The sequence below is a fragment of the Sciurus carolinensis genome, chromosome X, assembly GCF_902686445.1.
Source record: "Sciurus carolinensis chromosome X, mSciCar1.2, whole genome shotgun sequence".
Lineage (NCBI taxonomy): Eukaryota > Metazoa > Chordata > Mammalia > Rodentia > Sciuridae > Sciurus > Sciurus carolinensis.
In genome coordinates, this window is record NC_062232.1 from 109,188,145 (window position 1) to 109,204,286 (window position 16,142).

The window sequence follows — 16,142 nt, forward strand, 5'->3', positions numbered from 1 at the left end:
TGTTTATTATGAAAAGATTTTAGGAACATTTTTCAGAGCAAGACTTTGCCTGATATCTTCATTGTGACTTGCATATATAGAGGTATTCTAGATCAGTGGTTCTTAATTGGTCATAAGTTTGCCCCCAGGAGATATCTGATAATGTCTGGAAATATTTTGCTTGTTAATGACTTGGGTAAGGATGCTACTGATACCTATTGGGTAGAGGCCAAGGATGCTGCTAAACTGTCTTTGATGCACAGGACAGCTCCCACTGTAAAACAAAGAATTATCCTGCCCCAAATATCAATCAATGGTGCTGAAGCAGAGAAACCTAGTTCTAGATTTAGATTATTTCAGACAAAAAGAGGGACACCTAAGGAGCTGGTATTCACAAATCCACCAGAATAATTTGTTCAGAATGGTGCTGGTCAATGGAACAACAAGGATTAGCTCCTAGATGATTCTGTCTGAAACAATCCAGCTGAATGTGGTGGTGCACCAGGTAGTTCCAGCTACTTGGGAGGCTGAGGCAGGAGGGTCATGTGAGCCTAGGAGTTCAAGACCAGTCTGGACAACACAAAAATATCTGGTCTAAAAAAGGGCAAAACAAAAACCAGTGAATTAATTGTGATATATTAATTAAGAGGTGGTTAATTTATTTGGAAGCCTGCATCCTGCTTGAAAATGGAACATGAAAGTGAGAAAGGGAGTAGGTAGGTTTGTAAAATTTAGTTCAGTGTCAAGGGGATTACTAATGAGAAAAACATTGAAACCAAAAGAATATAGTACTGGAATCAAGAGATCTAAGGAGTCCTTTGTAAGGGAAAGGCTTCTGGACCTGTAGCTCCAAGTCTCTTAAGCAAATATTGTGATAAAGAGGCTCTTCCTTTCTGTCTTCCCACCCTATTACTGAAATTCTGAATGCAGGTTAGGGTGTCAGAGAAAGGGCCATTAAACAATTTCTTTTCCTTTTATGGGACATGCCCAGGCAAGTATGAAGAAGTGGTAACAGAGGCCAAGTGGATCATCACTCAAGAAATCTACCCTAAAGGTCCCAGAAATAGGAGCATTAGTATTTCAGAGACTAACATTACACTGCCAACTGTTGGCAGATCTGGTAACAGTATCCAGAATGTACTTTGTAGCCTGTTGCATCTCAACTGGATCAAGTATATACCATAGCAAACTCCAGCATACAGCCAAGTCATCCTTCCTATTCATTGCACACAGTGGCAAAATCCTAACCTGCTCCCTGTACTCAGCTGAAGTGGCTAGTTAGGCCCATTTTACATAAGCAAACACACCTTCTTTCCTTTCCATTCCACTGTTTGAATCGCAGTGTCTTTGTGACATTTGGATCATCTGAAAACCACAGTTCTTTTGAAAGAGGAGGTCGCATGTATGGCAACTCAGGATCTTCAGATACGATTAGTACCTTTAGACACAAAAATAGCAATACTTATCAGAGCCAAGTTACTTAAAAAGAGGCAAATGTCAAAGTATTCACATAGGCTGAGTGCTAGCAGACTATACCTCTGTGCCAAGCAAAATAACATGCAACTTACCCTGGCCCCAGGATCCCGAGCCCGGATGGATCTGGCTGCAGCAAAAGCAGCAGTGCCTCCACCGATTAGTAGGAAAGGAACATGACTTGGTACTCTGACCTGAGGAACCGGCTCGCCTTCTGGAGCTTTAAGCAACAGACCAAACAGGGTGAATCTTTTGGTGGTTGTTGTTACTGGATATTGAACCCAAGACTGCTTTACCACTGAGTCACCTCCCCAGCACTTTTGGCTTTTTATTTTGAAACAGGGTCTCTCTAAGTTGCTTAGGGCCTTGCTAAATTGCTGAGGTTGGCCTCAAACTTGTAATCCTCCTGCCTCAACCTCCTGAGGTATTGAGATTACAGGTGTGGGCCACTGTGCCCAGCCAGGGTGGATTTTATAGGCTCAGGTGACTCTTTTCTATTATTAAAAAAATCAACTTGTCTCAATCTTTTACATAAAGGTAGCAAACAGCTGGGTATGGTGGCACATGCCTATAATCCCAGCAGCTCAGGAGGTTGAGACAGGAGGATCACAAGTTCAAAGTCAGCTTCAGCAACTTAGCAAAGTCCTGTCTCAAAATAAAATACAAAAAAGGGCTGGGGGTGTGGTTCAGGGGTTAAGTGCCTCTGGGTTCAACCCCCCAGTACCAAAAACAAAGTAGCAAAACACAGCACCTACAATAAATAAACTTGCTGGGGTGTGTCTAAAGCACTTGCCTAGCATGCTTGAGCCCCTGGATTCAATCCCCAGCAATAAAAAACCAAAAAACTTCACAGTAGCTGGGTGGGAGAGGAAAACCAAGTATTCCTTTCATTTCACAAGTGAAAAATTACCATAAAAAGGTCAATGATTTGGCCCATGTCATTCATTCATTAGGTCTGTAGTGAATAAAGGATCTAGCTTAAATATTTCGGTATTTCTAAAATATATTAGAAAGTATATATTAGAAGGCCTATACCCTGCTCATTAATTTCCTATTGACCACCAAGAAAATTTCAAGTTCAGTTTCACCTTTTGTTAGCAATTGAAGGAAGTCAATTGGGGATTATTTCACAAGGTTCAAGAATAAGGAGGTGTTACTGGAGAAAGCAAGGCAAACCACCCACCTACAGCTGAGGGGTTTATTAAAGGATTAAAACAATTCCTCTCTGAAAAACCAAGACTCAAGAGGGGAACATAACAGACAAAAAATTTTTTCCTTAATGAAAAAATGACTTTCATCTCTTTTCCAGTAGTTTCCCTCACCAAGCTTGTGTTTTAAGAGTCTAATATATTAGGCACAGTGGCATATGCCTGTAATGCCAGCCACTCAGGAGGCTGAGACAGATAGACTGTAAATTTGAGGCCAGCCTTGGCCACTTAGTGAGACCCTGCCTAAAAATAAATAAATAAATAAATAGTGGGGGATGTGGCTTAGGGTATAGTGCCTCTGGGTTCAATCTCCAGTACCCTGCCCCCAAACAGTCTAATATAAAGAAAAACAAGCAATCATAATCACCACTAATTTTATCATCAAGCCCAAATGCCAGCCAAACACTTTAACAAATTGCTCCTGGTTCTGGGGTAACACCACGGTTTCTGGAAGTTATGATCTTACACTATCATCACTTCCAAAAGATAATTTATAAATCATGGCACCCAAACCACTTATAACTTTCTCTTCATGAGTTTCACATTACACATAGTGAGACCTCAGGGCATACTCACCAGATGATGTGGCCCTTCTCTTTTTCTCTTCTGGTGTCAGCCCTAACCCTGATATTCTTTCATTATATCTTTTTTTGTCATCTTTTATCGTTTTGTAGGCCTGCAGATCCAAATACAGAGAAAAATTATTTTAGCATAAAGTTAACTCAAACCATAAGGAATATCATCTTTCAATTAAATGAGAAGCTTTTGTCTACATGAGGTTAGTTACTCTCTGTTAAAAATATTGGGTATACACACACTTAGTGTTAAGAATATTCAAAATCAAATGAAAATATGCCAGTTTCAGAATTTGAGGCTCTCTGTAAAGAACTCTCCTCATATTTAATTCTGAAAGTACAGATAAAGGAAAAAATAATTGATACTAATAAGTGCTAGAAAGGGCTAACCTTTATATCAGTATAGAAAAGGGCTTTGGGCTATTGCTGGACACTGGTTGTGATGTCAGTCTCCATGGTCCCAAGCAGAAGTTGGGAAATAAAATTTTCCTGGTAGACCTACCTATTCCAGGTTTTGCTAAGGCACTCAGATAATTGCTTGGACATGTGGCCACCTGTATCCTATTCTTATAGAGGAACTCATCTGTCCCTCAACAGCCTATCCTTTTCCTAAACTGGTGTAGTAGGAGTCTCACTGAGAAATACTATACACATACATTACGAAGGTTCAAACACCTTGCCTAAACAATTGTTATACCAAATAAACTATCTTTTCTACCCTTTCATATTGAAGAAGGGTATCTTAGTATTATGAGTAGGTTTTGTTATTGTTGGTTGTTTGTTTTATAACACACAACACCAGAGAGTTCTTATTAGTGACTTTTTATTTTTAAAATTTTTATATGCTTATTGGTACTGAGGATTAAATCTAGAGCCCTGCACATGCTAGGTAAGTGTTCCATGACTAAAGTACATACTCCAGCCCTAATAGTGACTTTTTAAAAAGTAGTAGGCAAGAACATGAATTTAACTGACCATATGTCAAATAAAGTCCCAGATTAATTAATTAATTACAGAAGTAAAAATCAGAGTATCATCAAACATTCTAACAATATTCCTATGACCCCCTTGCAGGATAGCCTGTTAGATGACATGTTAGAAGTGGGGAACTTGGACCTTAAGAGTTGAATTTAACATCTATCAATCTGAAAAAACTTAACATGAGACAGATGGAGGAGAAAGTAATGTATAAAAGATAATAGGTACTCCTTCAATTTACCACTAAATTTATCAAATAAGTAAACTGAATTCAATTAACTTAATTTCAGGAAGGAAGGTGTTTTTATTTTTTAAATCTTGGCATCAGGTTACTATCTATACACAAGTCCAGTATTTATCCATATTTAATTTTTTTTTCTTTTTAAGAAAGGGACTTTTGGGCTGGAGATGTAGTTCAGAGGTAGAACACATACTTAGTATGTACAAATTCAATTCACAGCATCAAAAAAAAAAAAGAAAAACTGTTACCAAAAGATGGTTTAATCTGGTCAACATGAATGAACAGATAAATAAACTAGGGTCATGTTCATATTGGGAGAGATAGCCAAAAATGGCCTAAATCTGGCTCATACCTCCTAATGGCTTCACATGTGGAAGGAAGAGCAGAGCAAGAAACAGAGGTTTAGTAGGAAAGGGGCAAGAATGAAGTTATAGCTGTATGTGTATCGGCTCTTAAGCTAAATGTTTTAACATACAAATAAGCTTACAGGCATACTAAATAAAAATTTACCTTTCCAAGGGTTTCTATAGTCCCACTTTTGCACACATTTCCAATTAGTGACATAAATACATACTGGGTTAAGAAATACTACAAATTTGTGAAAAGTATTATTGGAGACAACCTTTCTAAAAAGATGAATGTGGTGCTATTTATGTGTCTTAAGCAGATTTGGAACCAAACAGGTCATTTTTTGGATGAGGTAATGTGCTCCTGTCAGTTGAGTAATGGCAAAGGTCCAAACACTCAATCTCATTAAATATTCTAAAGGCCACTTCGGCTATAGCAGACTGAGATTAGGGGATCTGCCTGGGGTTGGAGAGAAAGTCACCAGCAAGAGGAAGAAACACTCTTTAAGTGAATGCCAATCAGAAGTTCATGTTTACATCTAGGCAGCAGAAATGCTGTTCAAGCCAGTTTCTTAGATTGTGGTTGCAAACCATCAGTGGGTTGTTAAATCAATCTGTAGGTTACCCCCAACTGGCATTAGGAAAATAAGGGAAAACATTAGAGGATATCACACTTAGTAAAAGTATCAGTGCTTGAAACTTGCAGTTTTATATATTTGTAGCTATATAGGTTGAGTTGCAAGACAAAATTCATTTTTTACTGTGGAACAATGTGAAATTCTTTTAAAAGATTCCTTCCTTATTGGGGGAGGAGTAAAGTGGGAAGATGGTAAAGAGCTTCCAATACAGGAATTGCTAAAGCAGTGATTATATTCATTTGTTTGTTATTTCCACAATCCCAGAGTACTGGGGACTCGAACCCGGGCCTCCAGCATGAGAGGCAGGCACTCTACGAGATGGGCTATATAGCCTGCACTCAGTGATTATATTCAAATTAGGAACATTTTATAAAACAAGAGAAAAAAGTTATGAAGGAATAGTTAAGGACTGAAAGTTTGTGTCCTCTCCCCAATTCATACTCTGAAGTCTTAACTTCCAGTGTGACAGTATGTACACATGGGGCTTTTGGGAAGTGATGAAGGTTACATGTGGCTGGTGCCTTTATAAGAAGAGAAGAGCCCTGCATAGTGACAAGGGAAGCTAAGGAAGAAGGACTGCAAGTTCAAGGTCAGCCTCAGCAAATCAGGAAGACCCTGCCTCAAAATAAAAAATAAAAAGGGCTGGGGATGTAGCTCAGAGTGTCCCTGGGTTCAATCTCCGGTACTGGGAGTGGTGGAATACAGATAGACACACCAAAACTACCTAACTTGCTCTCTACCACCTTCCACCATGTAAGGACACAGCAAAACGGTGGCTGTCTGCAAGCCACGAAGATAGCCCTCACCACAGACTGAACCCTGTCTGACCAGGATCTTGCACTTTGCAGCCTTCAGAACTATAAGAAAATAAACTTCTGTTGTTTAAACTATGCAGTCTGTGGTGTTTTGTTATGGTAGCCTGAGAAACTAATACAAACAATAAACAACTTGCAGTCATATCTCACCAAACCTGGACTCTAATTTTAAGTGAACAGTTCCTTTGAGACTAAACAATTTCAGAGAAAAAAAATCTAAGTCACTTCATATCAAGGTTTCAACAATTTCAAAGCTAAAACACCAACTACCCAGAAGGCTGAGGCAGGAAGATCACAAGTTTGAGGCTAGCCTCAGCAACTGGTGAGACCCTGCCTCAAAATAAAAAAATAAAAAGGACTGGGGATATAGCACCCCTGGGTTAAATTCCCAGTATTGGATAAAATAATTAAACAATAGTGTACAAAGTAGTTCAATAACAGTTGTAGGTAGACAAGAGCTTATCATTTAATGTGGTTCTACTATAATATAATAACTTTATTACCACCAGTGTTGGATAAGCACAGAGGGAAATGAGGCATTTAACTGAATGGCTTGAGAGGAACTTGTGTTTCTTTGCTATTTCTAACACAGGAGAAAGCAACAGTGATGGTCCTGTCTCAACATGGCATCAAGAAAATTTGCATGGTCAACTCTGTGGAGGCATCCAACCCTGGTAAGGCAACAAACCAGAGGTTTAAGAGGTTTAAATTATTACAAACACATCTGTTGCAAACACTTCCAATCTATTGTTGAATGAATGGAGTGGAACTGATGGGAAAAGCAGAGACATGAAATGGAAAAGTTAAGGCTCAGAGGGTAGTATCTGAATGAAGAACAAGATGAGAGGCATTTAGGAAAGCAATCTACATGAACATGTTAGCTTGTACCACTTTAGCCACTAGTTTGACCAAATTAGAGATTACAAAAGGGACACTGCCAAATGCATTTACTTGGAAGTAGAGGCTGTGGGTGGGGTGGGGAGAATATTACAATTTCTATGGCTTTTTGGCCCTCCTCAGAAGCATTCAATAAAATGCCTTTTCACAGTAAAAGTCAAGCTGATCATTTTCCACAAACCACAAAAATTACATTTTACCTAAAAAGATCCAAAAAGGATGGTTCTCAAGTTAACTTTATTTGCTTATTAACATTTACTCTTTGTGACTCTTTTTAGATATGCAGCACTAAAGCACAATATATTTAGTAATAAAAATAGGTATGAAATTGGCAAAAGTTTCAAAAAGTGTTGATGATGAGGATTTGGCTTTAAATTGATGGTTTCAGATCTATACAGGAGGACTTCAATAGTTTAAAGAATGAGATTTGAGGACACTCTAGTGACTGACAATGTCCCTTTAATAAATACCTACAGAAAGCACATGCTGTGAATATTTTACTACATTTTAATGGATAAAGTTTTCATTAGTGCCATGGTCTCACCCGCCCTACCCCAAAATATATTTTAGTGTAAACATCTTACATAATAAACTCCTGCCCCAGTGACTGTTGCTCCTACAATTAAGAAGTATACTAGGCTGCTGCCATCTTTCCCAGAAGCACCTGTAGACGCTAGTGATCTAGAAGGGGATCCTAGGTGATGACACTGCATAACTGTAGGTAAAAATAAGGCCAAGAAAGAAACAAAAGGAAATAGAAAATGCACTAAGTATTAATGAAGAAACATTCAGTATAAAGGCAGGGAAGCATTTTTGATTATTCTGTGCTAAAAAAGGAAAAATAAAAAGTGCTGTACCAGGATTGGAGAATATTATCTTTCATCAAAACGTCATCAGAGAGATCTCACTTATTTCTTACTAAGTTGACTCACAACTGGCAAGTGCTGGCTAATCTTGCACATCTGAGAGTCAGGTCAGATAGGAAGACAAAGGCAACTTCAAATAATTTTCATGTCCCCTTCCTTTTTTGGGGGGCAGGTGCCTGGGATTGAACCCAGGGGTGCTTTACCATTGAGCCACATTCCCAGTCTTTTTTTTTTTTTTTTGAGACAGGGCTTTGCTAAATTGCTGAGGTTGGTCTTGAACCTGTGACCCTCCTGCCTCAGCCTCTCAAGTTGCTGGGATAACAGGTGTGTGCCACCATACCCAGCTGTTCTTTTTTAACTTAGTGGCCAAGGAACAAAGATATGTTTGCTGTCTTGCCAATGGAGAAAAAACTAATATGGCAATGGCTTCCAACCACTCACTCTTAGTAAAACAAACAGCTTTCTTCAATCAAGTGTGTTAGTACGTGTTACCTGAATTGGTTCACTCAACCTTACAGGATCCAACTTTAGACTGATCTGCTTAGTCACAGTAAACCCTGCCAAGTAAAAAAAAAAAAATCCAAACACCCACAGAATAATTCCTTTGTGACCCGCTAATCTGATTAGAGTTCATTTAAGGAGATATAATTGTGCTAATACTATATAGCAATTAAACACCGTATTTCTCACCTCACAAAAACTCCACTATAAAATTGAAGATACCAAGCCTGCTTCTAAAATTTAGTCTTTGGGTGAGATTCAGGGATAGTGTTCCTTTTAGTAATGCATATGTTTTATTGAAGGCTGTTGCTGGTTTTTTTTTTTTAAGTGTCAAGCTCAAGGTGAGGAAAAATAAAATATTTGACAAATGGATCAAAATCAAATATTGTGCTAAGGAGCTGCAATGAATTTTTACTTTGTTCATAGGTTAGTGTGTTACGTCCAAGAGAACAGGTACAATTTCCGGGTTAGTCAAACGTAAGAAAACAGTGACTTTCAAATAAAGAGTAAAAAGACAAGTGAAAAGAGTGGAGATCATCAATCAACATGAAACAAAATTTCAGTCATTTCTGAATTGGCTCACATAGGATATTAGACAGTAGGCACTTTAAAGAAGGCTTTTTGGAAAATTTTCCAAAAGGAGAAAGGAGAATTAGTTGCAAAAGTTTTAAAGCAGCATAGTATTGATCTATCAATGGGAGCTGTTTGGCAGCTTCTCTACACAAGCTGCTTTTCTACTTACATATGCACCAGCTCCTATTGTTGATAAGCCCACAATAAGGACTAACACAGAATTATCGATTTTGCCCCCTGATGCACCAGAGCTAGCCATTTGTCTTGTCATCTGGAGTTCCAGTGGAACATGCCATCGCTGGATCAAGTTGCCTAAAGGAACACAATTTATTAAGACACACACACATACAAAAATAAAAGTTAATACATGTTTATGATCTGATTAAATGTCAATTAAATGTCAAAGACTTACTGTACATTATGTTGCATGGTGTTTAGTGTTCAATGACCAAAATAATACAGTTAAAACTGTACACATAAATACTACAGATACCTGAAATGCACACTTTTAAGTTGTTGGAGTTTTTAAGAGTAACATTTAATGCTACCCAATGAGGAAACAGACAGTTTACAGAAAAGTTCATTAAAAATATATGAACAGTTCATCAAATACTTCTCCCTTTACATCTTCACTATAAGTGAAGAAAATACAGAGAAATGACTGGGTAGATACAGTCATCTCTTGGTATCTGCAGGAGAGGGGATTGATTTCAGGACCCCTGGAAGATACCAAAACCTCTGGACGCTCAAGTCCCTTATATAGAATACCATGGTATTTGCATATAACCTACATACATCCTCTTTTATACTTTAAACCATCTCCAGATTATTAATGTAAATAGTAGTTATACTGAATTGTTTAGGGAATAATGACAATAGCCTGAACATATTCAGCACAGATGTAATTTTTAAAAAAAATATTTTTGATCTGTGATTGGTTGAATTTGTGGATGTGGAACCTGTGGAAACAGAGGGCCAACTGCATAAAGTTAACCACAAGCTACCTGGGACATTTCAGGAGTAATCTAAATGGCTCAAACCCTGCACAAATTAAACCTTGAAAAACAACCTAACTAGGAGACAGTTCAGTCTGGTGTGAAAGGTGATATGTCCTAGAAGAAAGTGTTAAAACTCAGAACAAAATCAGAAAAAATATTTTCATATATGAATTTATCTCCCCAAAGGAACTGAAGAATTTCAGACTATAAAATATTTTCCTGAATGACAAAATTTAAAGTGTCCACCAATGATCTGGCTCTTGCTCCTCCAAAATAATACAAGGTCATTTTGATGTAAACCTACACAGACCAATATAATACATAGAGCTATGTAATTATCTAATGGTCATCATAATCCTAGATTTCACTCTCCAGGGGGATCCTGACATTTTCAGATGAAGGAAGGTCTCAGTACCTTCTTTGTGATTATTCCTCATGGTTGTTGACCTGGAGCAGCTTTTTTTTCTGTAAATGACCAAACAGTAAATATTTTCAGCTTTGTGGGCTGTTTGGTCTCTGCTATAACTATTTAATTTTGCTGATAGTGCATAAAAGCAGCCATGAATAATATATACACAAATGGACATGGCTGCATTCCAATAGAATTTTACTTATAGACACTAAAATTTGAATTTTACATAATTTTATATGCCACAAAATAATCTGTATTTCATGCTTTTAAGCCATTTTAAAAATGTTGAAACCACTTTCAGCTTGTGGGGCATACAAAAAACAAGAGGCCACAGACCAGGTTTGGCCTGTGGTTGTAGTTTGCAAACTCTGATATAGAATAATGCTTCTCAAACTTTAAAGTGTGTTAGAATCCCCTGGAAGGTTTGTTAAAAAGTAGCTGCTCAGGCCCCATCCCAAGGATTTCTAATTCTAGGTTTGGGATGAGCCTCAAGAATTTGCATTTCCATGGCTGGAACTGGAGAATATCATGCTAAGTGAAAGAAGTCAGTCCCAAAAAAACCAAAGGCCAAAAGTTCTGACATGTGGAAGCTAACACACAAGGGAGGGTAAGGAAGGGAAGAATAGAAGTCCACTGGATTAGACAAAGGAGAATAAAGGGAAGTGAGGGGGGATGAGAATGGGAAACAGTGGAACGAATCGGACATCACTTTCCTATGTTCATATATGAATACACACCAGTGAAACTCCACATCATGTACAACCACAAGAATACATGTGTATATGTCAAAATAAATTACTGTCACGTATAACTAAAAAGAATAAAAAAGGCAAACAAATTTTATTTAGAATTCTAGGACAAAGAATTTATATACAAATGTATGCATGATTTGGCAGTAATGGAAGAGTACACACTAAAAAAATTTGCATTTCTAACAAGTTCCTAAAATGAAGATAACTACTAACCTTGGGTGGGGGACACCACAGCTTGAAACTCCTAGTCTAGATGCTGGTAGATATGCTCCAGTCCTGACTAGGTTTTTTTTTCTTAATTTTATTGGTTCTTTTAAGTTATATATGACAGTAAAGTTCATTTTTGGCATAATTATACAAGCATGGAACGTATCTTATTCTAACACTAGTACTGCTTTCCCCTTCCCTTTCCCTACACCTCTACTGATATTTCTGCCATTTACTATTAGTTATTTTTTTAAAAATTAGTGTCTTGTGGATGTACATGATGGTGAGATGCACTGTGATATATTCATATATGTACATAGGAAAGTTATGTCAGATTCATTCCACTGTCTTTCCTTTTCCCATCTCTGATCCCTTCCCTTCATTCCCCTTTGTCTACTCCACTGATCTTCTAATTCCCCACCCCCTTAATGTGGGTTAGTGTCCACATATCAGAGAAAAATATCCATAAAGACAAACGGAATGGGCCCTGGTAGTGGCATTTCACTTGTACTTGCTGAGATTAAAAATAAGGAGCTTTCCCTCTTGATTTCACAGTGTCAGGGCACATGGGGGTAAAAACAAGTCCAATACAGGTCTGCAGCCTCTTATCTAAAATCCTTGGGAACTCCAAATTGTTTGGTCTTAAGCATGTAGTGCACATACCTCATAGTGACACCTAACACAATAAGAGGTAGCTACCTAGAGTCAAGCACATTAATATTTCTATGACAAACTATACTACATGGGATCAAAAAATTATAAGTAGCCTCTCTCCAATTCAAGTTTTATACCGACCTACAAATGAGTTACAAAACCCTGAGAGTTCTACTGGGATTTCTGAATTATAGATAGAGACCTTGGATCTAGACTCTTAGAAAAGGAAATGTATTTTTCTTTACTCTTCTTATTTCTTACCTGCTTTAGAAACTTTCATCACCACACGAAATAAAATGGTTAATATTTGTAAATAACAACAAATCATGAAAATAAAAATGTGAAAGATGGGACGAGGTTATCTTAATCTGGACAAGGTTTTGATTTTTAGAAACCCATAAAAATGATAAAGCATTGGAAATAGAAATGAATAACTTGAAGAGCTTAGAAAATGAAACTGGTTAGTAAAAGTGCCATGAGGTTAAGCTTAGTTCCCATCTATAGCCCAGAACATAAAATGTTCTTTTAAAAAATTCTGTTTATCCATCTAGAACATACTAAATAAAAATACCATAGCAACTTGAATTTAATACTGCTGTGTTTATTATGTTTTTTTGCTTGCTTTTCAGGGACTGATAAAGTAAAGCATAGGTTGAGGAAAGTTCCGCAGTTTCTGCCTCAACTTACCCTGAAAAAAGATATGTAAAAGTAAATTGACTTTAAAAATTGATTAACATTTAAACTACTGCTTGAAAAGAAATATAATACACTACTATCATAATCAAACCAACTTTTTAAAAATATATTCTTTAGATCCTGATAGACCTTTATTTTATTCTTTTATTCATATGTGGTGCTGAGAACTGAACCCAGTGCCTCACACATGCCAGGCAAGTGCTCTACCACTGAGACACAACACCAGCGCCCACAAACCAATGTTTTAGATAACTATCAAATGACTTTAATTTTGTAAAAGGTATCAAGATAAGTATTGTATGGATGTTTATATTTCTCCTCTGATTTTCTTTTACCTATGAAAGTACTCCTATTCTCCCCAGAGTTTCAAACTTTAGAAAAATTTCCATCATGATCAAACATGCCTTTTCACTTGTCTTACTAAAGTGGGAAAAGTGAAGTTACTTATTGATTTCTCATTATTGTACCAGTTCACTTGTTTGAAATTTTCAAGCAAGGTGCGGTGACTCAGGCCCATAATCCCAGTGACTATAATCCCCAGGCTGAGACAGGAGGATCACAAGTTCAAGGCTGGAGGCAAATTAGTGAGACCTCCAGCAACTTAATGAGACCCTGTCTCAAAATTAAAAAAATAAAAGATCTGGGAATGTAGCTCAGTGGTAAAGCATCCCTGGGAACAATGCCCAGTACCAAACAAATAAAAAGAAAAAGAAAAACTGCAGTGGAACTGTACATAGACAGGTTGAGCCTTCTTCCTCACACTTAGGGTTCGATTCCCAATAAGCCAATTTGTCTGTGTAACAGCGCCTGATACACAGCAGGTATTTGCTCAATAAATGTTTGTTGAATGAATAAATGCAGGAAGGAGATAGAAATTAATATCGACTGAACATTTAAAAACAATTCTTTGCAAAGTCCTTTTAACAAGATTCCATCTATTTTCAGGTTGCTTAATAATAAATTAGCAACTTTAAACATCACAGATTAGCATCAGAACAGTTCCTAAACCAGTAAGCTCATTTCTGTAGGTTTCATAATCCATTTTTCCATACTCTCTGAAGGCCTGTTCTAGAAACACATCCACATATTGAGGCACCTAGGAATCCTAAATGGTTAAGAGGTTTATATATGCTCTTGAGACCCGATTCCTGAATGTCAAACTGATTTTTCTAACATGAATAAAACAGAGGGCAGGACAAGCCTTCAGAGATAGCCTATTTATTTTTTGATACTGGGGATAGAACCCACGGGCACTTTACCACTGAGCCACATCCTGAGCATTTTTTTCTTTTTTGTTTAATTGTAAACAAATGGGATACAACTTATTTCTCTGGTTGTACATGAAGTAGAGGCATACCATTCGTGTAATCATACATTTACATAGGGTTATGGTGTTTGATTCATTCTGTTATTTTTTCCTTCCCCCCACCTCTCCCATCCCTCTTTTCCCTCTATACAGTTCCTCCTTCCTCCATTCTTGCCTCCCTCCCACCCCCCATTATGTATCATCATCTGCTGAGCATTTTTTTGAGACAAGGTCTCACTAAATTGCTTAGGGCCTTTCTTTCCTTTTTTTTTTTTTGATACTTAGGATTGAATTCAGGGACACTGGACCACTGAGCCACATCCCCAGACCTATTTTGTATTTTATTTAGAGACACAGTCTCACTGAGTTGCTTAATACCTTGCTTTTGCTGAGGCCGCCCCTGAACTCAAAATCCTTCTGTCTCTGCCTCCCGAGCCACTGGGATTACAGGCATGTGCCACCACACCTGGATGAGTGCCCATTTTAGCTAGATGCTTCTTTATATGGAATCTGACAACTATTTATCAGTCTTTTTTTTCAACAGGGATTAAACTTCCACTGAGCTTCATCCCCAGCCCTTTTATTTTTTATTTTGAGATATGATCTTGCTAAATTGCTAAGGCTGGCCTTGAATTTGGGATTCTCCTGCCTCAGCCTCCCAAGTCACTGTGATTATGGGGATGAGGCATGCCACATGGTTATCAGCCTTTTTAAAAAGTATCAACTCTTTTTTTTTTCTTTTTTTGCAGTACTGGGGATCGAACTCTTGCTGGAATTTTAGAAGAATCAGAGTGGTAATAACTATAGGGCAGCATGAACCACTCTGATGAAAGGCACAAAAGGAAAAATTATTTCAGTGACAGAGGAAGAAATCTAACTCTATGCCACAAAGTCTTCCACAGAACTACCATTTAGCCATGGAGAATTTACCATGTGCCAGAGATTGTATAAGACACTGAGTCACAAGAATAGATAGGACATAATCCTTGTCTTCAGGTAGTGTTTAGTTTAGGAGGGGAAATGACTCTGAATATGAGAAAATGAGCTTGACACAAATCACAAGAGTTGCTCAGTTTGGTTTTATAAACCTTGGCTCACTGCAGCAGAATGTTAAGAGTCAGTACTCATCCAAAACACTATTTCCTAGACTTTTCTGATCATATGAATTACATCCAGGACTCTATCCTGGAGATACTCATTCATTCTCATTCCCAGGCACTCCTAAAGTAGGTTTGGGTTCTGTCATCCACTCAATTCATAAGACCCAGCAACTTTTGGAAACATGATCTAGAAGAATGTTAAGACATGCAGTCACTCCCTTAAAAAGTTACAAACTTTCTAGAAAATCTAACTTATTAACTCGTTATAGAAAAGGCTTACTTGCAAAAGATTTTCTTCTGAAAAGTCCTGTCTAAGCAAAAAGAGTGAAGGAAGACTCATCTTCTAGGCTTTGCAAAGTGTCATTTGGCAGTGTCTATAAAGCTAAGATCCTAGCCCATGAAGAACTCAGTTTCCTCTTTAAAGAGGTGAGAAGGATTGCAATTAGAGAAAAGTATCAAACATTTGAACTTCGGGTCAGGGAGTCAGTGATCAGTTTGATCACATGGGCAGCGCAGTGTTTGGTTACCAAATAAAATGTTACAGAACAGAAAATATCTATTATCTAACTCATCTGCTTCTCAGTGCTGAATGTAGACATAGACTTGTAACTATTAGTTACCTTTAATCACTTCTGGAAGGAGGCAGAACATCCAAATAAATAGAGCACATAGTAGTTTACTACTATGGTTTTAAGGCAAAATGCAACAAATAATGGAAATGGAAATGAACCCGACAATGGTGACAGATGTAGATGAGATGGGTTCCAGGCAGGCTTAAAGTTTGTTGACACAAGAAACAAAAACTGAAGAAGAAAAATTTCTAACAACCTGGCAAAGAACTAGGTGAGGGGTAGAAAGGAGAGGAAAGTGGCGTATAAACCTTGCCTACCTCTGCAAAAAGATACGGCAAATGCCACTACGTGAAA

General features: G+C 37.6%; 1 protein-coding gene across 4 annotated transcripts in view; it reads right to left on the reverse strand.

Moving 5' to 3' along the window:
• Positions 1-16,142, reverse strand: part of Aifm1 (apoptosis inducing factor mitochondria associated 1) — a 36,220-nt gene that overhangs the window by 17,695 nt on the left and 2,383 nt on the right. For 3 of the 4 annotated variants that reach the window (XR_007106363.1, XM_047535558.1, XM_047535560.1), the window contains exons 2-5: positions 9,261-9,403; positions 3,237-3,336; positions 1,548-1,672; positions 1,287-1,417 (exon numbers count right to left, since the gene is read on the reverse strand). Coding sequence is in view for 3 of the 4 variants with exons in the window: in XM_047535558.1 (XP_047391514.1) it covers positions 1,287-1,417; positions 1,548-1,672; positions 3,237-3,336; positions 9,261-9,403 (499 nt within the window). In the remaining variant the exon portion in view is untranslated. Of the gene's footprint in view, positions 1-1,286; positions 1,418-1,547; positions 1,673-3,236; positions 3,337-7,735; positions 7,867-9,260; positions 9,404-16,142 lie in introns of all 4 variants that reach the window. The other variant, XM_047535559.1, reaches the window with a different exon arrangement.